Source organism: Podarcis muralis, chromosome 4 (assembly GCF_964188315.1).
Source record: "Podarcis muralis chromosome 4, rPodMur119.hap1.1, whole genome shotgun sequence".
NCBI lineage: Eukaryota > Metazoa > Chordata > Lepidosauria > Squamata > Lacertidae > Podarcis > Podarcis muralis.
Window position 1 is genome coordinate 5352369 of NC_135658.1, and position 23500 is coordinate 5375868.

At 47.6% G+C, this 23500-nt stretch overlaps 1 protein-coding gene across 3 annotated transcripts in view; it reads right to left on the reverse strand.

The window, feature by feature from the left end:
* The window catches only part of PDE2A (phosphodiesterase 2A), a 379843-nt gene that overhangs the window by 43195 nt on the left and 313148 nt on the right, over nucleotides 1-23500 (reverse strand). For all 3 annotated transcript variants that reach the window (XM_028725795.2, XM_077926826.1, XM_077926827.1), the window contains 8 exons: nucleotides 20652-20761; nucleotides 18781-18836; nucleotides 9899-9958; nucleotides 6889-7048; nucleotides 3697-3749; nucleotides 3193-3267; nucleotides 1036-1077; nucleotides 336-404 (listed from right to left, as the gene is read on the reverse strand). In XM_028725795.2, the coding sequence (XP_028581628.2) occupies nucleotides 336-404; nucleotides 1036-1077; nucleotides 3193-3267; nucleotides 3697-3749; nucleotides 6889-7048; nucleotides 9899-9958; nucleotides 18781-18836; nucleotides 20652-20761 (625 nt within the window). The remainder of the gene's footprint in view (nucleotides 1-335; nucleotides 405-1035; nucleotides 1078-3192; nucleotides 3268-3696; nucleotides 3750-6888; nucleotides 7049-9898; nucleotides 9959-18780; nucleotides 18837-20651; nucleotides 20762-23500) is intronic.

The following is a 23500-nucleotide window of genomic DNA, read 5'->3' on the forward strand; positions in this document are numbered from 1 at the left end:
CGGGAAAGTGCGCCTTGGTTTTGGAACGCCTTTGGTTTTGGAACGGACCTATGGAACAGATTAAGTTTGAAAACCAAGGTACCACTGTGTGTGTATATATATTCCAGGAAGATCTGCCTCCTTTTTGCAAACCAAATATGAATGGGCACATTCCAAACAGCCCCTGCTGGGAAGGCGGTTCACATCCATCTCTGTAATCCTGGCTTCATTCAAGAGCGGGCAGTCGGAGAAATAAAATGTGAATCGTGCTGGAGCCACAGCATGGGAGCCCCCGTGACATGCATGACACGTACTGAAGAAGCCCAGGGCAGAATCGGCCGCACGGAAAGACCTACCAAGCTGATGTCCTGCAGGGTGATCGATTTCTTCTCCTCCACAACCTTCCCCAGACGCCCAACCGTTAACTGCATGGGGAAAAGAAAGAGAGAGCGATGGGAAGGAGGCGAAGGCTTCAGAGGATCACAGAACTGCAGAGTTGGAAGGGGAAATATGGACACTCAGCCAGGTGGGCGGGGTATAAATAATAATAATAATAATAATAATAATAATAATAATAATAATAATTACTTAGAGGATTGTAAAACTGCAATCACCACCTCAAGTCACCTTGAGTCCCTGTCAGGGAAAAAGGTGGGATAAAATAAAAATAAAAATACTGTATTTTTTGCTCCATAAGACTCACTTTTCTCCTCCTAAAAAGTAAGGGAAAATGTTTGTGCGTCTTATGGAGCGAATGCAGGCTGCGCAGCTATCCCAGAAGCCAGAACAGCAAGAGGGATTCCTGCTTTCACTACGCAGCGATCCCTCTTGCTGTTCTGGCTTCTGAGATTCAGAATATATTTTTTTCTTGTTTTCCGCCTCCAAAAACTAGGTGCGTCTTGTGGTCTGGTGCGTCTTATAGAGCGAAAAATACGGTAATTAGACAGAGGCTCACGATCTTCAGGAGAAGAGATGCCTCCTAAACTGCAAGGCACAGTTTTTTAGGGGGAAAAGCACTGATGATGATGATGATGATGATGATGATGATCCACTCACAGGGAAGCTGATCTCTTCCTCCAACACTTTGTCTCCAACGACCTGCAAGAAACAAGAAAACAGGGATGTGGGAAACAGGAATGAATCAAAGGCTTTCCCATCTTCAAAGACGCAGCAGCATTTAAATCTCAGATGCTGTAGGAGCCACAGGTTGTTTCTTAAGGCTTGTAGACCAACATCTCACCGAATGGTCGGCTGGGAGGAAGGGAGCAACAATCACTTGAAATATTGTCCACCTAAAGATAACACACAAGTGGGTACTGCAACAAAATGTTGCAGCGTAGAGCAATACTGTCCAACTACTCTGTTCTGACAACTCTCTTGGCCGCAAAGTATGCTCAGCTCTCACTGGTGTCATTTTGGGGTTCCCCTCTTAATTTTCCCCCACCCCAATTTTTGGCACTTCTGAAAATCTCAGAGGTTGTCCAGACTTCAGAGGTTGTCCTGGAACTACTCCCTTTTCTGCATCCAGTTTTGGCTACATAACCAATGGTGCCTGATCACCAGAAACAGAGGGGATGGAATATACTGTTTTAGGTTTTTAAGGGGGGTCAGTCTTGGACGATGCACCAAGTCCCTTCCAATTTTGGGGGTCCTGTACCCAATGAGGGATAAAATCTAATGGAAGAGGTGGCTGCAATGGTCCGACAAATTCTTCGTAAGACAATGACCTTAGGGAGGAATAAGTAGTTCCATAAATTCATCCCCAGTACCCCCCACCCTACAAAAGACATTATTCAGAACAGGGGTTTGCATGACCCACCAAGACAACAACATAGAGAAACTCAAAACAGTGACAAAGCTATTTAGTTTCAACAAAACTGACAAACTTGAACCTTTGATTCCAGCTTTTCAAAGTCTGATGATCACAAATGCCCATCGCTGAGCCTGCAGCCATGCATCTAAGATGCCTCCTGCCAGGGCCGGATTTACGGTAGGTTTGATGAGGCCCTCAGCTCCTGAAGGTAATGGGGCCCATTATATGTCCAGCTGTCCTTTGTCAACAACAAATTGTCACTGTTTTTTGTGTTGAATATATGCTAGATGGTTATTTATGGACCTCATAGGTATCTCAAGCCATTTGCACATGCAGAATGCAGGCACCCTATATACAGAAAGGAGCAAACTATTGATATTTTAGGGAGCAGGCTAGCAGGCGGCAGGGCCCATGGCTTACATCACAGGAGCCCACACAACACCAAACACTGTTGCTGTATGTAGGTTTTATCTTATTTGTTTTTTATCTTATATTTTGGAAATGTACATCCAGTTTTTTTTCTTTAAATTTTTTTGGGGGGGGCCCAAGAGAGTGGGGCCCTAAGCTATAGCTTGTTTAGCTTGTACGTAAATCCAGCACTGCCTCCTGGGAATAAACATTTTTAATGGAAGTTGGGATTTGTGGGTTTCATAACACACCGAGAAAGTTTTCCTGTACTCAGGACGTGACTTTGCTGCTGCGATGCTTTTCTCCAGCCTTGTCCAGGAGAGATGCATGATCTTGCTGTCCAGAGAGCAGGACCCAGTTCCCACCCACCCCTTTGCCGCTTTCAGTGGATGCTCGGGTTGCGAACATGATCCGTGTGGGAGGCACATTTGCAACCCGCAACATCCGCAACCCGCAGTGGCGCGTCTGTGCACACACGGGTTGCAATTTGGCACTTCTGCGCATGCGCAAAGTGCAATTTAGCGCTTCTGCACAGGTGCGACCACCGAAACCCAGAAGTAACCTGTTCCAGTACGTCCGGGTTTCAGCGGTCCGCAACCTGAAAAAACGCAACCTGAAGCGTCTGTAACCCGAGGTGTGACTGTAATTGGAATGAATAATCCCAATCAACTTTGTCAAAGGCCTTGTGAACATCTAGGGAGCCTATTACACAAGGTACTCCTATATGATTTTCTGGATTTTCTGGGTCTTTACTTGGTCTTAATATCACAACAATTCTAGAATCTTTTCACGACTTAGGCTCTGCCGTTCCAGCTGTCTTTGCACATGGGGCAATAGATAAAAATAATAAAAAAATACCCTGGTAGGCCATTCATGGTGCTCTGTGTGGTTTAGTCTGATCTACAGCATAGCTCAAAAATTAGGCAGCCTCGCAAAATCTCTGCATAGGGGAATAATCGGGAGCAGTGATTCCCTTAGGGCAGGAAGCTCACCTGGCAGAAAAGCTGGTGGTTGTCTTCAGAAACCAAGAGGAGGCAGCAACATGGCGACTGGGTCTCTTGCTTCAGCTGCGAGAGAGGGAGAGAGAAAAGTGAGCCATTCCCAGGAGGGGGAAGCCACCCACATCCCAGCCGCTCCCAGACCACCCGACTTCTGTTCTCCATAGAATCATGGAATTGGAAGAGACCCAAAGGGGTTATCTAGTACAACCCACTGCAATGCAGGAAATGAAGGTTGTCACAGCCATAGGGCGTCATTCCCTTTAGCTGCGAGTGGTTTCCCAGGTGTCTGTGGAAGACAAAAGGACCCCTCACCCCCAGCAGGGATCGAGCAGGAAATAAGCAATGACTCTCCTTTTTTAAGCAGAGGTTGGGTGGCCATCTGTTCTGGATGCTTTAGCTGAGATTCCTGCACTGCAGAGGGTCAGACTAGATGACACTCGGGTGCCCCACCTTGGCGATTCTATGATTCTGACAGCCAGGCTCCAAAATACTCACGTAATTAATAACTTTGAGCTGGAGTGAGGCTGCATCCAAGTCGTACAATTCGCCTGCAAAAGCAACAGATCGGGAGCTGTGAGTTCCTGCTACGAGATTAACAAACGTAACCAGAACTGCTTATTTCATTTCTTAAACACTTCTGCTGAGGAACCGGGAACTGATTCATAAAAACATATAGAAGAATATGTGTTTCAGGCCAGCCTGGTCTCCGGGAGGTGAGAGTCTCCAATGCTTCCAGGCGTTTGCTCAGGTTCGGTTTCCCTGGAATGAAGGTCAGCACAGACTGCAGTGTTTTTAGGATTTATGGTTTTATTTCAACCTCATCAAGGGATGGAGGAGCTCACTGTATCGCTGCCACAAAAGATCTTTCTTCTCCATGAGCGGGAGCTATGGGTCCAGTACAAAGTGAGCAAGTCTCTGTGTCTCCAGCTCCCAGCCTGCTTTCAATCCCAGCTCTCACACACTTTCCTGCTACAGTGGTACCTTGCTTCTCAAATGCCAAAAACCCAGAAGTGAGTGTTTTTCTTTTAATTTGCACGCCGCCTTTCTATATTGCTACACACAAGGTGGTTTACAAGCTGCAAAAAACAACAACAAAATGGCAGCAAAGAACACATGCCTAATAACAATTCAGTGGTACAAACGCTTTGGTTCCCAAACTCCAAAAACCCGAAGTAAGTGTTCCGGTTTTTGAAAGTTTTTTGGAAGCCGAACGTCCGATGTGGCTGTCGGCTATTGTTTCTGGGGCGCCTGCACCAATCAGAAGCTGCGCCTTGGTTTTTGAACATTTCAGAAGTCAAACGGACTTCTGAAACGGATTAAGTTTGCCGCTTTTGTTTTTGCTATTTATTTTGCGTTTTTGAGGCTTTTTCGGTTAAATTGTTTTCGTGACTGTGTGGAACCCAGATCAGCTACTAATTGATTGTGTGACTGCATAAATGGATAAAAGCCCCCCATCCAAACAATGACTATCTTCGGTGCAAGTAAAGAAAAAATTTTATTTTTAATTTTTATCAACTACAATACTGTCTTATTTTATAGTACAGTACATTGATTGTTGCTTTCATTTTATGGATCAGTGGTCTCGTTAGATAGTAAAATTCATGTTAAATTGCTGTTTTAGGGGTTGTTTTCAAAAGTATGGAACGGATTAATCCATTTTGCATTACTTTCTATGGGAAAGCGCGCCTTGGTTTTGGAACGCTTTAGTTTTGGAATGGACTTCCAGAACGGATTAAGTTTGAGAACCAAGGTACCTCTGTTTTGTTCTCCTAGCTAGCAGATAGGCGAGGGGGTGGAGGGTGGCCCCCTCACTTAGTTATAGCTCTTGTAACTTGGCTCCTTCTTTTGGGAAGCAAATGAGGACACTTAAGCTGCCAGCTAAGGTCTTACAAAGAAACTGGTCTGACCAGTTCAGTGATAGCATCATCCCTAACCAGCACTTGGGTACAGGAACCTCCATGAATTGGGAGGGACTCATGGCATCATCCAGACTGACCCCACCTCCAACAGCAATATATAAAAACAATTAAAATAATTGCGTATATATATATATATATATATATATATATATATATGCAGGTTTTGGTGTCCTCGGGTGTCTTCCCGTGTAAAAGTTGGGGTGTCTAGGCGACGTTTCGACGAGGTCTCACTCGTCATCTTCAGGCTGGTGCTTTCGGCTTCTTGTTACTGGAACAGAGCAGGATCTCAGTGTTTGAGTTCCTATAAATACTGTTGAGGAGGTGTGGTGTATAGCCTCCAATGTTCTGGGCAGAGAGGAAGTTCCCAGGCTAGTGTGCCTTTTCTTCTTTTGTTCCTTAATTGCTTGAGGGATATCTTGAGTGATTTCTTGAGTGATATCCTGAGTACCACTTAGGTGGGTCATTAGGTGTGGATTAGTTGCTAAAGCCTTTGTGTCTTGACCTCTTGAACTTTGTGAAGAGTTTTTCTGAGAAGATGGCTGTACTGCATTCAGTTGTGCTCTGGCTTGGCTTCGTGTATAGGGGCGAGCTGTGGTTTTGTGGCCTGTGCCAGCCAGATCTGTGTAGGGATTGCAGGGGGGTGCAGCATCCGGAGGTGCCACCATGGTTTGGCTACTGGATGGTGTCTGTAATTTATCTGTGGAGAGGGTCTGGGTTTGGGTCTGGTGTGGTTGATTGGTGATGGCGTTCTGTGTGCCTCTGGATCTGGTGTCAGTTTTTGTGGGGAGGGCTAATTTCCAGATGTCTGGCAAGCGGGATGTGTCGTCACGCTTGTTCATGTTGTGAGGGTGTTTCTCTATCTCGATGGCTTCCATGATTATTCTCTTGTGGTGATGTTCCACACCAGACCACACCAGACCCAAACCCAGACCCTCTCCACAGATAAATTACAGACACCATCCAGTAGCCAAACCATGGTGGCACCTCCGGATGCTGCACCCCCCTGCAATCCCTACACAGATCTGGCTGGCACAGGCCACAAAACCACAGCTCGCCCCTATACACGAAGCCAAGCCAGAGCACAACTGAATGCAGTACAGCCATCTTCTCAGAAAAACTCTTCACAAAGTTCAAGAGGTCAAGACACAAAGGCTTTAGCAACTAATCCACACCTAATGACCCACCTAAGTGGTACTCAGGATATCACTCAAGAAATCACTCAAGATATCCCTCAAGCAATTAAGGAACAAAAGAAGAAAAGGCACACTAGCCTGGGAACTTCCTCTCTGCCCAGAACATTGGAGGCTATACACCACACCTCCTCAACAGTATTTATAGGAACTCAAACACTGAGATCCTGCTCTGTTCCAGTAACAAGAAGCCGAAAGCACCAGCCTGAAGATGACGAGTGAGACCTCGTCGAAACGTCGCCTAGACACCCCAACTTTTACACGGGAAGACACCCGAGGACACCAAAACCTGCATTCCTATACCCGTGAAAATCTACGAAAGCAAATATATATATATATATATATATATATATAGGGCTGCCATATGTCCGAGTTTTTCGGCCCAGGAAAGTTTCAGAAATCGGCAAAATGTCCGGGTGGGAGGTGGGGAGCTCAATAACTCTGTCCGGATGTTCACTTTTGGAAATATGGCACCCCTAAATATAAAAACAATTGTTGAAAATGATATATAAAAGAATGTACAGTATATTGTTATCTATCTGCATCAGAGCACGTCGCTGGCTGCCTCGCACCCTTACCGCACAGCTGGAGGATCTTGCGGTCCAAGTCGCTGTAGCTGTTCTTGGGAGGCCCCTCGGTTTTTGCTAGAGAATTCTGTGACGAACTGGTGGACAGGCTGACCTGCGGCCAGGGCTGCAGCTTCTGCAGGGCTTGGATGCGCTTGTAGGAGACCAGGATCTGCAAGGAATTGCATTTTGCAAGCAGGCAAGGGAAACAGATGGAGCAAAGAACTCTGGGTGCGAAGGACAGAAAATTTGCAGTGGAATGAGGCCCAAAGCACAACACCACCCCCAGTTAAATTGCCCTTCTCCCCTTATCATTATAAAATGCTATTATTATTATTATTATCATGATCATTCTTCAGAGGGCCTTCTCGGTAGTGGCGACCTCCCTGTGGAACGCCCTCCCGTCAGATGTCAAAGAAATAAACAACTATGTGAATTTTAGAAGGCATCTGAAGGCAACTCTGTTTAGGGAAGCTTTTAATGTTTGATGAATTATTGTATTTTAATATTTTGTTGGAAGCCGCCCAGAGTGGCTGGGGAAACCCAGCCAGATGGGCGGGGTATAAATAATAAGGTAGCCCCACGTAGAGCGCATTGCAAGTGGGAGAAAACCAAAGCATGCACCACTCTGGCGAGACAGTCAGTGGGCAGGTGGGGTCAGCCTGAGTAGCATAAGAAGCTGGTAGACCGGTGCCCTGGACACAGAATTGACCTGCGCCTCCATGGACAGCTGTGAGTCCAAAATGTCTGAAACCTGAGGATGAGGTTTCTAGGCAGGCTTGAATCCTGCAACCCGCGACCCCAGGTTGCAAATGCAGCACTAGCACAACTTCCTGGGGTGTGGAGCTCATCTTTGCAACAGCAGCGCCTTGTCTCTTGAGTGGCAGGTGGGCTCCTCATTATCACGGCATCAAGAAAACGCAGGCAGATGGAGAGGGAGAGCGGCTTTGAACGCTTCCGTCTTCGCAGCAGCCTCCCACCCGCTCCACCTGGCAGGGTTGGCGTTCTCTTGCAACACTCCCGCACAGGTCTCTCCGTGTCAACTATTCTAGTCTCCTGTTGCCGGCTGATTAAGCTGGACGGGAGTTTTCAGATCCGCAAGGCAAGAGCAGGGTTTGTGTGTGGCTAGGGATGTGGATAGGGACGCGGGTGGCGCTGTGGGTAAAAGCCTCAGCGCCTAGGGCTTGCCGATCGAAAGGTCGGCGATTCGAATCCCCGCGGCGGGGTGCGCTCCCGTTGTTCGGTCCCAGCGCCTGCCAACCTAGCAGTTCGAAAGCACCCCCAGGTGCAAGTAGATAAATAGGGACCGCTTACTAGCGGGAAGGTAAACGGCGTTTCCGTGTGCGGCTCTGGCTCGCCAGAGCAGCAATGTCACGCTGGCCACATGACCCGGAAGTGTCTCCGGACAGCGCTGGCCCTCGGCCTCTTAAGTGAGATGGGCGCACAACCCCAGAGTCTGTCAAGACTGGCCCGTATGGGCAGGGGTACCTTTACCTTTACCTTTAGGGATGTGGATGGATTGAGTTTTACTGTTCCGTAAAAGGCCTGTTTTGAATTCTGGTGCTGGAGGAGACTCTTGAGAGTCCCATGGACTGCAAGAAGATCAAACCTCTCCATTCTGAAGGAAATCAGCCCTGAGTGCTCACTTGTAGGACAGATCCTGAAGCTGAGGCTCCAATACTTTGGCCACCTCAGGAGAAGAGAAGACTCCCTGGAAAAGACCCTGATGTTGGGAAAGATGGAGGGCACAAGGAGAAGGGGACGACAGAGGACGAGATGGTTGGACAGTGTTCTCGAAGCTACCAGCATGAGTTTGACCAAGCTGTGGGAGGCAGTGGAGGACAGGAGGGCCTGGCGTGCTCTGGTCCAGGGGGTCACGAAGAGTCGGACACGACTAAACAACAACAACAAGAGGCCTGTTAAGAGGGACGATGCTCTAAGGAGGGAGACAGGGCAAGGATGAATGAGACATTGGACTTAGAATCATAGAGTCGGAAGGGATGCAAAGGGTCACCTATTCAAAACGCTCGCAATGCAGGAATCACAGCTTATCTCATAGGAGTCTTGTGTTCAATTCTGGGAACCCCAGTTTAAGAAATGTGGGATGTAATCCTCTGGAGCAGTCAAGTACAACATTCCTTGTTTGCCTAGAATGGACATGCAGGGGAATGTTGGTCCAGCCAGTCAAACTTCCTGTTCCTCCTGGCTGGAGCATCCTTCCTTTGCATGTGACTGGTAGGTGGGAGTGACCTTTCATAGAATCATAGAGTTGGAAGGTAAAGGTAAAGGACCCCTGACTCTGGGGTTACGGCGCTCAACTCACTGTACTGGCCGAGGGAGCCGGCGTTTGTCCACAGACAGTTTTTCTGGGTCACGTGGCCAGCAGGACTAAGCCGCTTCTGGCGAAACAGAGCAGCACACAGAAACGCCGTTTACCTTCCCGCCGGAGCGGTACCTATTTATCTACTTGCACTTTGACGTGCTTTCAAACTGCCAAGTGGGCAGGAGCTGGGACAAAGCAAGGGGAGCACACCCGTCACGGGGATTTGAACCACCAACCTTCTGATCAGCAAGTCCTAGGCTCAGTGGTTTAACCCACAATGCCACCCACGTCCCCTCATACTGGACTACCCAGGGGGAATTGCCCTGATTCTGAAACCAGGCTCTCCTTATATTCTTATGTTCACTGCGGTAGATGAGATGCTGGAGTAACAACTTGGTAAATCTCCACCCGCTCAAAAAGATGGCATATTATCCGCTAACACATGTAAATGTCTTCCAGGGAGAAAGATGATGGAAGGTGAGTCTTAAGATGTGGCAGCAGAGTCCCCGCATTAAAACGGTGTCTAAAGCAGGTCGACGGGTAACAAGGACAAGGGTAAAAAATATCGTGATCAAAGTGCTGTTGGTAGCAGCAGACACACAAAGAGTTTAAGGTTTTCCGTACTGGTGAGTAGCATCACAGAAAGATAATAATAATAATAATAATAATAATAATAATAATAATAATAATAATACTTACGTGCTTCTCTAAAGCGCGAAGGTTCAGCTCATCCGATTCAGAGAGTTGACTGCAGTGTACCTGAAAAGGAGAAGGAAAGAGTGTAAAAGCAACAATTTCAAGGTCAGCTTTCATCAGGAAGGTCTTTCTGACAGTAAGAGTTGTTTGTCAGCAATATCTAGGGAACACAATGACCATGTACATAAGCAACAGATAATCTTTATAGAATTCCTTCAAACCATAATAAGTGCAAAATGAAATCTTTAGCCTCAAAGTCTCTGAAAATCTTTAAATGAAGCGAAGTACCAGACTTTGTATGATGAAAGACAAGCGGTGAAGCTTTGTGTATACAGCAAATATGATGTCAACACTGAACAGTGATTCCGGATATTGACTACTGTTTCGTAGAATTCTTCATCAGCGTGGTGGGAGGATATAGAATTGCTTCATAAACCCATCTTATTTCGAATGAATGTATGTAAATGAAAATATCAAATGCTGTGGAACAGTGCTCATGTAATAATGCAGTCACAGTTTTCATTTACATACATTCATACAACCCAATGCTCCTTTTGTCAAATCCCTGAGCGAAATCAGGCAATGATCTGAGCAAATCCAAAGCGATGAGCCTTTGGACTGGGATGCCCTCCTGACATGCTGTCAACACACCTCTGTGTGATGGGCAGGGGCTTCAAGGATGCATCTCTCTCCCCCTGAAAATAATGCCAGTTCCCCAGCGCCCTCGCAGCCTCCAAAGTAGCCCCCACTGTGGCCAATTAGCCCATAATTAGGCCTCCTTTTTGCCAGTCCACGGAGGGCACCACTTTGGAGTATCTTTGGGACTGAAGCCTCCCAAAACTTGGCAGTCTTCTGGTTGAAGCACTCTGGATTTCTCCCTCCCTCCTTCCCGAGTTCCTGTTTGTTTACGCTTTGGGTGAGTGCCCTCTCTGCTTCCCTGCGCCAGGCAAGCATCCCTCAGCAGAGAGACGCACACAAATGAGTTGGACAAAGCAGGGACAGATAACTACAGTCCATGGGAGATAAGGATAATGAGATGCAGAGAAGGGGGAGTGTGCTCCTCGCTCCCTGTGATCCCAAAGCCCTTGCCTCAAGGTCCTTTTGCCTAGCAGAAGCTCCCACCTGCTAGAGTTCTCTCTGACTCATGGAAGGAAAGGCCCAAGCCAGCCCAGAAAACGGGCTCTTAAGAGGGGCTGCAGAGATGGAGGGGGACAGCAGTGACATAGGATATTGACAAAAGCCTCTGGTTCGGATCTGGCCTTGGACACAGACTCGTGAGGCAGCGACAGGCACTTCTTCCAGCCATATGGCCACTGATGCAGTCTGGGGGCAACATAACTTGGGTCTGCTTTATGCAGCCGCTGGAAGCTGAGCTTGTGTCGTCGTTTATCACCCCATTTTCTCAGAACCTTGACAGCTTATCCAAACTACGCAGCAGTAAAAGTGCTGCAGCAGACCATCGATGCAAATGTTTGAGAACAACAGACCACAAACAGCCAATCGGCTGAACATTAACAGCACTCTCTCTCTCTCTCTCTCTCTTCTTGATAGCTCAATTGGTAGAGCATGAGATTCTTAATCTCAAGGTCGTGGGTTTGAGCCTCACGTTGGGCAAAAGGATTCCTACATTGCAGCGGGTTGGGCTGGATGACCCTTGGGGTCCCTTCCAATACTTCAATTCTGTGATTCTATGTCTAGTTCTGGGCACCACAGTTTAAGAAGGATGTTGACAAGCTGGGGAGAGTGCAGAGGAGGGCGACCAAGATGATCAAGGGTCTGGAAACCAAACTTCCGTACGACCGAGCTGTAATGGCTCTCCTCCTCGTCATATCTTCAGAATCCAGCGACCTCTGCTCCGATGGTGATTAATGACCTAAGCCTTTAATGAGACTTCAGGTACGCTCCCATTACGCAGAGTACCCAAACAGAAGAGTTTGGATTTGGATTTGATATCCCACTTTATCACTACCTGTAGGAGTCTCAAAGCGGCTCACATTCTCCTTTCCCTTCCTCCCCCACAACAAACACTCTGTGAGGTGAGTGGGGCTGAGAGACTTCAGAGAAGTGTAACTAGCCCAAGGTCACCCAGCAGCTGCATGTGGAGGAGCAGGGAAGCAAACCCGGTTCACCAGATTACGAGTCCACCGCTCTTAACCACTACACCGAGCCAGAAATATGTGCTACATTGCTACGTTTATTTCTAACTACGCAGGACAGAAAAGAATATGTGTCTGCTCTCTGTGAGAGACAGAGAACAACAAGAGCAAAGAAAACAGGAAACCAGAACTTCAGCATCCGTCTCCCGTCTCCCATGAGACTTCCAACAGTCTGGAATGTCAACAGAGTCTTGTGACTCCAAAAACTGCACAGTGGCATAACAGAAATCTAACAGAGGAACAGTTGAAGGAGCTGGGTGTGTTTAGCCTGGGAAAGAGGAGAGGAGATAGGCTAGCCATCTTCAAATACCTAAAGGGCTGCCATGTGGAAGATGGAGCAAGCTTGCTTTCGCGTGCTTTGGAGGGTAAGACTCGAACCCATGGCTTCAAGTTCCAAGAAAGGAGATTCCCACTAAACATCAGGAGGAACTATCTGGCAGTAAGAGCTGTTGGGCAGTGGAACGGTCTCCCTCGTGAGGCGATGGACTCTCTTTCATTGCAGGTTTTTAAACAGAGCTTGGGTGGTCATTTGTCATGGATTCTTTAGTGGTGGTTCCTGTCTGGCAGGGGGTTGGACTAGATGAGCCTTGGGGGTCCCTTCCAACTCTGCAGTGCTGTGATTCTATGAGAGGTGTTATGCCAATGGCTGGTCAGAATCTCCTTTATTTTATTTTATCTTTCAATTTTTTTTAAATTTAATTTTTATTGAATTATTATGCAGATGCAAACGAAACAAAGTATACAAATATTTCAACTGAATACAAAAAAAATAAAATAAACAAAAAAGAAAACAGAGCAAATGCAAAAAGTAAGAACGTAAGTATAACACAAGGTAACTATAATAGACATCCCAGAATGTCATTTCTCTACCAAGATGCTGACCCTTCTGGGGTACATCTCTTTTTATTATACTTTTGGTTTTTTGCCTTCCATCGACCTCACGGTGGTTCATTTCCTAGAACTAAAACAATTTCTCTGTATTTCAATATATTCCTCATCTTGGTACAAGGAGACATTTCCCCACTTACGGGTTTATTCTAAACCAGGGGTCTGCAACCCGCGGCTCCGGAGCCGCATGTGGCTCTTTTACATCTTTGCCACGGCTCCGGGGCGGATACTAGCGAGGGGAGGAGGCGCATTGTGCGCCCCGACACTCCTCACTGTGGCGGGCGCTGTACTGGCTGTGACGTCGCATGGGGGCGGTGCGTGCGTTAGTCACGCACCGTCCCGACATCACCTTCCCACCCGCTGTCAGATCGCGGCTCCGGAGATATATTTGTTTTAAATGTCGCAATGGTTTTGCGGCTCCCAGTTGTTGTTTTTTCTTCGGAAACGGGTCCAAGTGGCTCTTTTTGTCTTAAAGGTTGCAGACCCCTGTTCTAAACACAACCAAATCTTGGTTGTTGAACCTTGACTTGATAGGTAGGTATTTAGGCATTCCCATTCCTTCTGGGCTATTTTATTTGACCTGCTCCTTAAGGCTTCAGTCAACTTAGTGAGTTCCAAGTACTCGCTTGGCTTTTGTAGCCATTCTTCTCTAGTTGGTATATGGTTACCCTTCCAGTACTTATTAATATCCTAGCGACCGTTACTGCATAGAAAAATAATTTCTATCTTTCTTTTCGAATATTGGTAGTTAGAATCCCAAGAAGGAATGATTCCAGTTTTTTTTTTTTTTTTTTTTGGTAAAACTGGAATCTTCTTTATTGCCAGTTTAATGCATCGGTTTTGGTTTTGCCCTTCCATGTGACAGCACTTCTGATCTTTGAAGATGGCTATCACATCTATCTCAAAGCTACCAGCATGAGTTTGTTACCAAACTGCGGGAGGCAGTGGAAGACAGGAGTGCCTGGCATGCTCTGGTCCAGGGGGTCACGAAGAGTCGGACACGACTAAAGGACTAAACAACAACAAATCACATCTATTCTGTTTCTTCTCTTCTCCAGGCTAAACATACCCAGCTCCTTCAACCAGACAGTCCTCGCACGCTTTCTTTTTTCATTTTTATATAAATGACATTGTTCGAGAACTGAGAGGTCTAGAATATTTTCCTGTTTCTATTCAGGATGTCAAGCTCTCAGTTCTTTCGCATGCTGATGATAATGTTTTGATTTCTGCTGCCTTAACTGGGATGCGGAGACTTTTGAGGAAATTGAATGTCTTTTGCACAAAAGAGCAGTTAACAGTCAACCATTCTAAAAGTAAAGTGGTGATTTTGGGGAAGAAGAGAAAACCTCAACACATGGGAGTTTGGACAAAAAACCACACAGAGTTAGCGCCCTCTGCCATAGACTGAATGTATGTTTGTGTGTGTACAGGGCCGGATTTAGGTTTGATGAGGCCCCCAGCTCCTGCAGGTAATGGGGCCCTTTCTATGTCCAGCTGTCCTTTGTCAACAACAAATTGTCGCTGCTTTTGTGTTGAATATATGCTATATGGTGATTTATGGACCTAAAGGTAAAGAGACCCCTGACCGTTAGGTCCAGTTGCGAACGACTTGGGGGTTGCGGCGCTCATCTCGCTTTATCGGCCGAGGGAGCCGGCGTACAGCTTCCGGATCATGTGGCCAGCAGGACAAAGCCACTTCTGGCGAACCAGAGCAGCGCACGGAAACGCCGTTTACCTTCCCGCCGGAGCGGTACCTATTGATCTACTTGCACTTTGACGTGCTTTTGAACTGCTAGGTTGGCAGGAGCAGGGACTGAGCAACGGGAGCTCACCCCATCGTGGGGATTCGAACCGCCGACCTTCTGATTGGCAAGCCCTAGGCTCAGTGGTTTAACCCACAGCGCCACCTGTGTCTCAATTTATGGACCTAATAGGTATCTAAAGCCATTTGTACAGGTTGCCATGCAACCATGCAGAATGTCGGCACCCTATATATAGAAATGAGCCCACCAGTGATATTTTAGGGAGCAGGCTAGCAGGCGGGGCCCATTGCTTACATCATAGGAGCCTACACAACACAAAACACGGTTGCTGTATGTAGGTTTTATTTTATGTGTTTTTTATCTTATATTTTGGAAATGTACATCCAGGGCTTTTTCCCCTTTAATTTTTTTGGGGCCCCCAAGAGAGTAGAGCTTGTTTAAAAAGGTAAAGGGACCCATGACCATTAGGTCCAGTCGCAGACGACTCTGGGGTTGCGGCGCTCATCTCGCTTTAGTAGCCGAAGGAGCCGGCGTACCTCTTCCGGTTCATGTGGCCAGCATGACTAAGCTGCTTCTGGCAAACCAGAGAAGCACACGGAAATGCCGTTTACCTTCCCGCCAGAGTGGTACCTATTTATCTACTTGCACTTTGACGTGCTTTTGAACTGCTAGGTTGGCAGGAGCAGGGACCAAACAACGGGAGCTCACCCCGTCGCAGGGATTCGAACCGCCAACCTTCTGATCGGCAAGTCCTAGGCTCTGTGGTTTAACCCACAGCACCACCCACGTCCCAGAGCTTGTTTAGTTTATACGTAAATCTCTCTCTCTCTCTGTGTGTGTGTGTGTGTGTGCAAATTATGCCCTCTTGCCACTGAATTACACTAAGAATACTTCCACAGTGGTCCTGGCAATGAGTTGCACGACATTCTTCTCTTTCTCTACTTCATTCCTTCCATTTGCAGTTCTCCCTTGAAAAGTGCCCCTGTCATAAATCTCCGGTTAATTAGCACCGAGTTCTCACCAGCCTCTCGGAGACCTCAGCCAACCCCGCCAAGCCTGCCAGGAACAAATGCAACAAAAGCTCCCTGCTCTGTAATTCTGACAAGCAAGCTGCTAAAAGCAGGCCCAGTCCAACAACCGGGAAGCGCGAGATCCTGCAGAAAGGAGCCCAGTTCTCCCTCTCAATCAGCCCGGCCACATTCACACCACACCTTTAAAATACAACGATGTCGGTTTAAACAGCCATAGCTTTCCCCCCAAAAGAATCCTGGGAGCTTTAGTTTGTTTAGGGTGCTGAGAGTTGCTAGGGGGTCCTCAATTCCTCTCCCAGAGCTACAGTTCCCAGAATTCCCCATGCAGAGGGATGGATAGTTAAACCCAGGCATAGGCAAACTCAGCCCTCTAGATGTTTTGGGACTACAATTCCCATCATCCCTGACCACTGGTCCTGTTAGCTAGGGATGATGGGAGTCGTAGTCCCAAAAACATCTGGAGGGCCGAGTTTGCCTATGGCTGGTTAAACCACTCTGGGTAGTTAAAGTTTATACTGCCATCCTTTTGCTGTCCGAAAAAGCTACATACTTGATCTTTATTTATTTTAATTTATTTGATTTTATAAAATTTTTACGCCGCTTGATTGTTAAAAAAACCTCGAAACTGTTCACAGAAAAAGATGAAGCGATAAGATTGCTGATAAGAAAACAACAACAACAACAATTTAAAACTTTTCAAAAGTTTTTTTAAAAACCTGAAAACAGATTAAAACCCACCATTTCTAAAACCGCTGGACTGGCTTGTCAAAACAGGGATGGTTTAAGCAGGAGTGGAAAAGAGGACTCTGAAGGTCTGATTTCAAGAGGCAGGGAGTTCCAAAGTATATAGCAAGCCCTGCCACACAAAAACATCAGCTTCTTACAAATGTGGAACAGGTGATACGTGGGGCGCTTGTAAGAGCGCCAGTTCTGCCAGTCAAAGCAGCTGAAGGGGTGTATATGGGGTGAGGTGATCCCACAGGTAAACCGGCTGAGGAATAGCTGAGTTTCCTGCATTGCAGGGGGTTGGACTAGATGACCCTCTGGGTCTCTTCCAACTCTACATTTCTGTTATTCTAACACCCAGCTGCAAAGCGGCGGCCAGCGCCAATCTCTGAGCACAGACGTTGTTCATCTGAAGGCAGCCCTGTACCGGGAAGTTTTTAATGTTTTGCATTTGTTGGAAGCTGCCCAGAGTGGCTGGGGCAGCCCAGTCAGATGGGCAGGGTACTATTATTATTATTATTATTATTATTATTATTATTACTATTATTACTATTATTCTGACAAGGCCTCACTCCTGCCAGCAACTGTAAAGCAACTATTATTATTATTATTATTATTATTATTATTATTATTACGCCGACAAGGCCTCACTCCTGCCAGCAACAGTAAAGGCCAATGCGGCTTTGTGGAAACGAAGCGCGCCTGCCACGTGGTCCCATCTCCCTGTGCCAGCAGGGAAAGGTCAGCGCCTCTTAATCATCTTAATTCCTTTTTAATAAGCGCTGGTGCGAATTTCGCAGATGTGGCACCAGAGCACCAGGCGCTAATCCACTTAAGCCCTTATCTCCCCGGCTGCCGACTCCGTCGCCGCAACCTTGCTGGGCGCTGGCAAGAGAAGTCGGGCAGCTCCAGGGCTTGGTTAACCTCGCCGCTCGCCTCGCCGCCTCCGTGAAGGGAAAAGTTCTGCAGAAATCCCATCCCGGTTTGACCCTCCGGCTCTTGGGGCTCGAACGAGGCGGCTTAATTGGAGTGCCGATAATGGCCGTGTCAGAGAGGCTGCCACGAATGACCTCTTCAGCCTCTCTTGCCACACACCGCTGAGCCGCCAGTCTGGGTTTCTGGGTAAAGCCCTCTCAAGGCAGCCCAGATAAGCAATTAAAAGTGCAAACTACGGCTGAAATAATCTCGTTACAGGTAGAACAAGCTGAAAGCAGCAGTCTGAAAAAACGTTACAGAGCCCAGCCCAGGAATTAAATGCAAAACAGCCCATTTAAATCAGGCTTCCCGGTGCCAGCTTGGTGCTGTGGATGCCAACAGAAGCAAGGCCTTTTCGGCATCTAATATCTGCTGCTCAGAGAGCACCAATCTGGGCACCAATCCGTTGCCAAGCCAAGTTCAAGGCGTTGCTATTGGTATCTAAAGCTTTTTAGGACCAGTTTACCTACGAGACCATCGTACCCCATATACATATTGCCCACTCGACTGCTTCAGTTGGTGGAATTGGCATGGCCACAGCTGCTATATAATACCTGCTGTGCATTTGTAAGAACTCAATTGCTTAGTGTGGCAGCACCTGCCCTGTGGAACTCCCTGCCTCTTGATTTCAGGCAGAAGCCTTCCCTGTATTCTTTTTGGTGCCTGCTAAAAACGTTCTTGGTCAGACAAGCCGACTCAGTTGTAGAGAATGTGCGCTTTCTTCGCTTCTTAGGTAAAGGTAAAGGGACCCCTGACCATTAGGTCCAGTCGTGGTTGACTCTGGGGTTGCGGCGCTCATCTCGCTTTATCGGCCGAGGGAGCCGGCGTACAGCTTCCGGGACATGTGGCCAGCATGAATAAGCCGCTTCTGGCAAACCAGATCAGCACACAGAAATGCCGTTTACCTTCCCACCGGAGTGGTACCTATTTATCTACTTGCACTTTGACGTGCTTTCGAACTGCTAGGTTGGCAGGAGCAGGGACCGAGCAACGGGAGCTCACCCCTTTACGGGAATTCGAACCGCCGACCTTCTGATCGGCAAGTCCTAGGCTCAGTGGTTTAAGCCACAGTGCCAACCGCATCCCTAGTCTTAGGGACCCGCTTCTTAGTCGACTGCTATTTTAACTTTTCAAAGATCTAAAATTATGGGTGCTCATTTTTCGCCGTGATAATTTAACTGCTTTAGCTTGTTCGTAAACCGCTTTGAGGTTGTGGGTTTTTAAAACAACAACAACCGGGAGGTGTATATATTTTGTGAAATAAATAATGCCTCCGTCCACAAAGACCTGAGTAGAACGCCTCCTTCCCCGCAGACCCTCTTAGGTGCGAATACCTGTGGACTTACCAGGATGACACAGACCACGGTCCCTGCATCCTTGTCCGCCAAGGGGATGATCAGCACTGCAAGGCAAAGAGGACGGGACAAAATCTTGTTGGGAAACTGTGTACGTGCAGCTACTCACACAGATTCAATTAAGGCAATCTGAAGGAGTAAGTCTGCCTGGTGATAACAGAGACATGGAGACTGCTCCCTGATTGGTCAAGCTCTCTCAAAGGAGTGATAATTAATGGCCTACTAACTGGAATCTGTTAGTTCGGAGTTCATGAGTTCAGAGTTCTGTGTGTCAGTGTAGGAGCTGTGAGTCGTGTCAGAGAGAGCTAGCAAAAGATCCGTGTTCTGTTCCTGTAAATAGTCCACTGTATATAATAAACACCCAACTACAAGTTCCTGGTTCCTGCTTCGTCTATCCTGTCTGCAGCCAAGCCGCCAATTGCTTCCGTGGATTCTGTGTGTGCTCTGCTAGGTCTGGCTAAGGTCCTGCAACTAGTCAGAAAGTTGCAAAACACCAAATAGGTTTTACCAATAAATCTGTGCCTGGATTTTAATTAATGTCCCCGGATTTATGCCTGGGGACTTCCGGCGAGGCAACATGGCAGGCGCCATGGCAGCGAGCAGCACTGGAGGTCCCGGCCACGTCAAAGTTCCCGCCAGCCAATCCGCTGGCTGGCTGGCGGGGGGGGGGGGGCTATTTAAACCGAGGCACAAGCCAGAGAACTTCCTTCTGGCTTGCTTTCTCGATCAACACTCAGCCCGAACTCGTGCAGAGCAGCCCGAAGCAGAAGAACCCGCGGCACTCCAATGGGCTCTGAGCCGCTCGGCTGCCTTGTGTGTGTGTTTTAATGCGGGTTTTCCCAAGACCAGCGAGCACCTTTACTCAATCTCTCTTCATACCCCTCCACCTCTCTTTTTTGGGGGCATTTGTGTGTTTGTAGATGGGCTTCTCCACCTGCCTTGTGTTGAGGTGCGCGCCTGACAACTTTCCCCCCCCAAAAAGGTCAAGAACTCTGGGCAACCCGAACAGCTGTTAGGCAGCAAAAGAGGGAGATCCCTGGCCGCACCTGCGTTAAATAGGGCAGGCCACGCCCCCAGAGCCCGCCAATTGGCGGGCCAGGGGGTGATGCAGCCGGGGATTCCCCCAATGGTGCGGGGGCTGGGCTCCAGCCACCGCGCCTGGGGTGGGGCTGTGAAGCCCGCAGAATGTGGCAGCTAGGCTGGTGACTGGGAGCGGCCGCCGAAACCACACAACACCGGTCTTGAAAGACCTGCATTGGCTCCCAGTACGTTTCTGAGCACAATTAAAAGTGTCGGTGCTGACCTTTAAAGGCCTAAACGGCCTCAAAGGCCCAGTATACCTGAAGGAGCGTCTCCACCCCCATCGTTCTGCCCAGACACTGAGGTCCAGCTCCGAGGGCCTTCTGGCAGTTTCCTCCCTGTGAGAAGTGAGGTTACAGGGAACCAGGCAGAGGGCCTTCTCGGTAGTGGCACCCACCCTGTGGAATGCCCTCCCATCAGATGTCAAAGAGAAAAACAAACAACTACCAGATTTTTAGAAGACATCTGAAGGCAGCCTTGTTTAGGGAAGCTTTTAATGTTTGATGTATTACAGTATTTTAATATTTTGTTGGAAGCCGCCCAGAGTGGCTGGGGAAGCCCAGCTAGATGGGCAGGGTATAAATAATAAATTATTACGATTATTATGATTATTATGATTATTACCCCAACTCCTCTGCAGGGCGGAAGTGGCTTTCCTAAAATAATAAAGCATGAAATTCAAAAGAAGAAAAAGGAAAGTGTCCCCAGATTCCTTGAAAGAAATCTCGTAACTATAACCTCAACCTGCTTCCGCTCCAGCTCTTTCCCAGGACGTTTCTTACCTTGCTTATCCAGGGCTAACGGGGCGGCCAGGCCAACCATGGGCTTGCCCTGCAACTCCGCCGGCGGCAGCCCTTTGCATTCCACCCTCTTCTGCTGCAGGACGGCATCTCTGAAAGGACAATTAAAAAGGAAAGCAGAGCTGAAGGAGAGCTGGTACAAGAACAAGGCGAAAGTCTAGAGTGCACCGCAAATGCAAAATGGTAGAGAAAATTAGCTCTGGAGAAATGACCAAGAAATCAAGGCGCCTCCCTCATGAGAGGTTCAGATGGTGGCAACATGAGAACGGGGCCTTTTCTGCAGTGGCTCCCTGTTTGTGGGATGCTCTCCCCAGGGAGACTCGCCTGGCACCACCTTAAGACTCCATCTTTAGGTGTCCCAGTTTCTGAATTGATTCCAGAATGTCCCATTTTTCCTTAGGATGTCCCTATTTTCATCAGAGATGTGTTAGAGGGGATGGAGCTATGCGGCCCCCGAGCCAAGGAGATAATTAACTAGACAGCCTTTAGAAGAGGTCTGTCTAGGGAGGGTTTTTTAAAATGTTTAATGTTATATGATGTTTTTATATCTGTTGGAAGCTGCCCAGAGTGGATGGGGTAACCCAGTCAGATGAGTGGGTATTATTATTATTATTATTATTATTAATAATAATAATAATAATAATAATATAAAATTTATTTATACCCTGCCCTCCCCGGCCAGAGCCGGGCTCAGGGTGACCAACACCAGTAAAATTACAGTAAAAACATAATGGGGGGGGGGGACCAATTTAAAATACAGGTTAAAATGCAGCCTCGTTTTAAAAGTTTTAAAAGTAACCCATAGATCAAAACCATAAGGGGAGGGAAACATGTAGTAATATATAATATAACATATATTATACTGTATATATGCATATATGCATATATGCATTCAGCAGTTTAGGGATCCTTTAGAGAAACAGAGCCCTGGTGCTCTCAAAAAAGCTCTCAAATATGCAATGAACACTGAGCATAAAGAAAGGGGACCTCTCCCAGCTGAGGCTGGGGCACTCAGAGGCGCCATTCAAAAGCCGGGAGCAAGTCCCATTAGCACCTGCTTGCCGGCGCTTCCCAATAAAGGAGCCTGGGTTAGAATCAGAGTGTTAAGTGGTCATTCTCACCAAGCAAAGATTTTTCTGGGCTGAGTGTGAAGGGGAAGCGAGAAACAGCCTCCTGGCCTTTAAAACAGTCCAGCTGAATGTAGCCCTTCCGCCCTCAGAGGCTATGGGGTGGCGGCAGCCCCAGGGGAAGAGGGTCTCCTCTGTGGCGGCCCCTAATCTGTGGGACTCCCTCCGCAAGGATTTGTAACTGGCACCTTCCTTGAGCAGTTTAAGGAGGATGCTGAAACCCCCCTGTCCACTTTTGAACCTTGAGGCATACGCTTTAAATTGTTTCGAACCATCGAATTGCTGAGTTGAAAGGGCCCTCAAGGTCCTCTAGTCCAACCCCACGCAATGCGGGGATCGCAGCCAAGCATCCGTATACACCGAGCAGCTCATGTTTAGCGTCAGAGCAGGCTGCACAGGTGTAAGAACGGATCCCAGGTAGAGAAGGAAGGAAGCTGTACAGCCAATTCTGCTGAGCCACAGAGTATTTCATTTTAATTTATATCTATTTATTAGATTGATATACCATCCTTCATCAGAAGATCCCAGGGCAGTTCACAAGATAAAATAATAGATTATAATCTGGGCTTTGGAAGAGACATGGTCTCAGCCTTTGCAGATTTGATTGCTGCTCAGATCCAGAGAAGTGGATGCCAAGCAACCATAATAATAGTAATAATGATAATAATAATAATAATAATAATAATAATAATAATAATAATAATAATTACTTATACCCTGCCCATCTGGCTGGGTCTCCCGAGCCACTCTGGGCAGCTTTCAACAGAATATTAAAAACACGACAGAACACCAGACATTTAAAACTTCCCTAAACAAGGCTGCCATCAGATGTCTTCTAAAAGTCAGGTAGTTGTTTATTTCCTTGACATCTGATGGGAGGGTGTTCCATAGGGCGGGTGCCACCACTGAGAAGGCCTTCCGCCTGGTTCCCTGTAGCCTCACTTCTCGCAGGGAGGGAACTGTCAGAAGGCCCTCGGAGCTGGACCTCAGTGTCTGGGCTGAACGATGGAGGTGGAGACGCTCCTTCAGGTCTACTGGACCGAGGCCATTTAGGGCTTTCAAGGTCAGCACCAACACTTTGAATTGTGCTTGGAAACGTACTGGGAGCCAATGTAGGTCTTTCAGGACCAGAGTTATATGGTCTCTGTAGCCGCTCCCAGTCTCCAGTCTAGCTGCCGCATTCTGGATTGGTTGTAGTTTCCGAGTCACCTTCAAAGGTAGCCCCACATAGAGCGCATTGCAGTAGTCTAAGCGAGAGATAACTAGAGCATGCACCACTCTGGCCAGACAGTCCGCGGGCAGGTGGGGTCTCAGCCTGTGTACCAGGTGGAGTGGGACAGCTGCCCTGGACACAGAATTGACTTGCGCCTCCATGGACAGCGGTGAGTCCAAAATAACTCCCAGGCTGTGCACCTGGTCCTTTAAAGCCCTGGTTTAGGGCTTTAAAGGTCAGTACCAACACTTTGAATACATATATATATATTTATATATATTTGCTGCTGGCACAAACTGGCCATTGCTTTCCTGCTTCCCACCTGATTTCCCTTTAGCTAGCAGAACAGCTTGTGATGTGTGTGTGTGTGTCCCTCCCTCCCTCCCTCTTGCCACCTTGTCAGGATTACTGCCAAAGCCCCCCTGGCATTTCGGAGGATTTGACGGTAATCTGCTACAGCTGCCCACGAGATCCAGCTCTCCCTTTGGGGA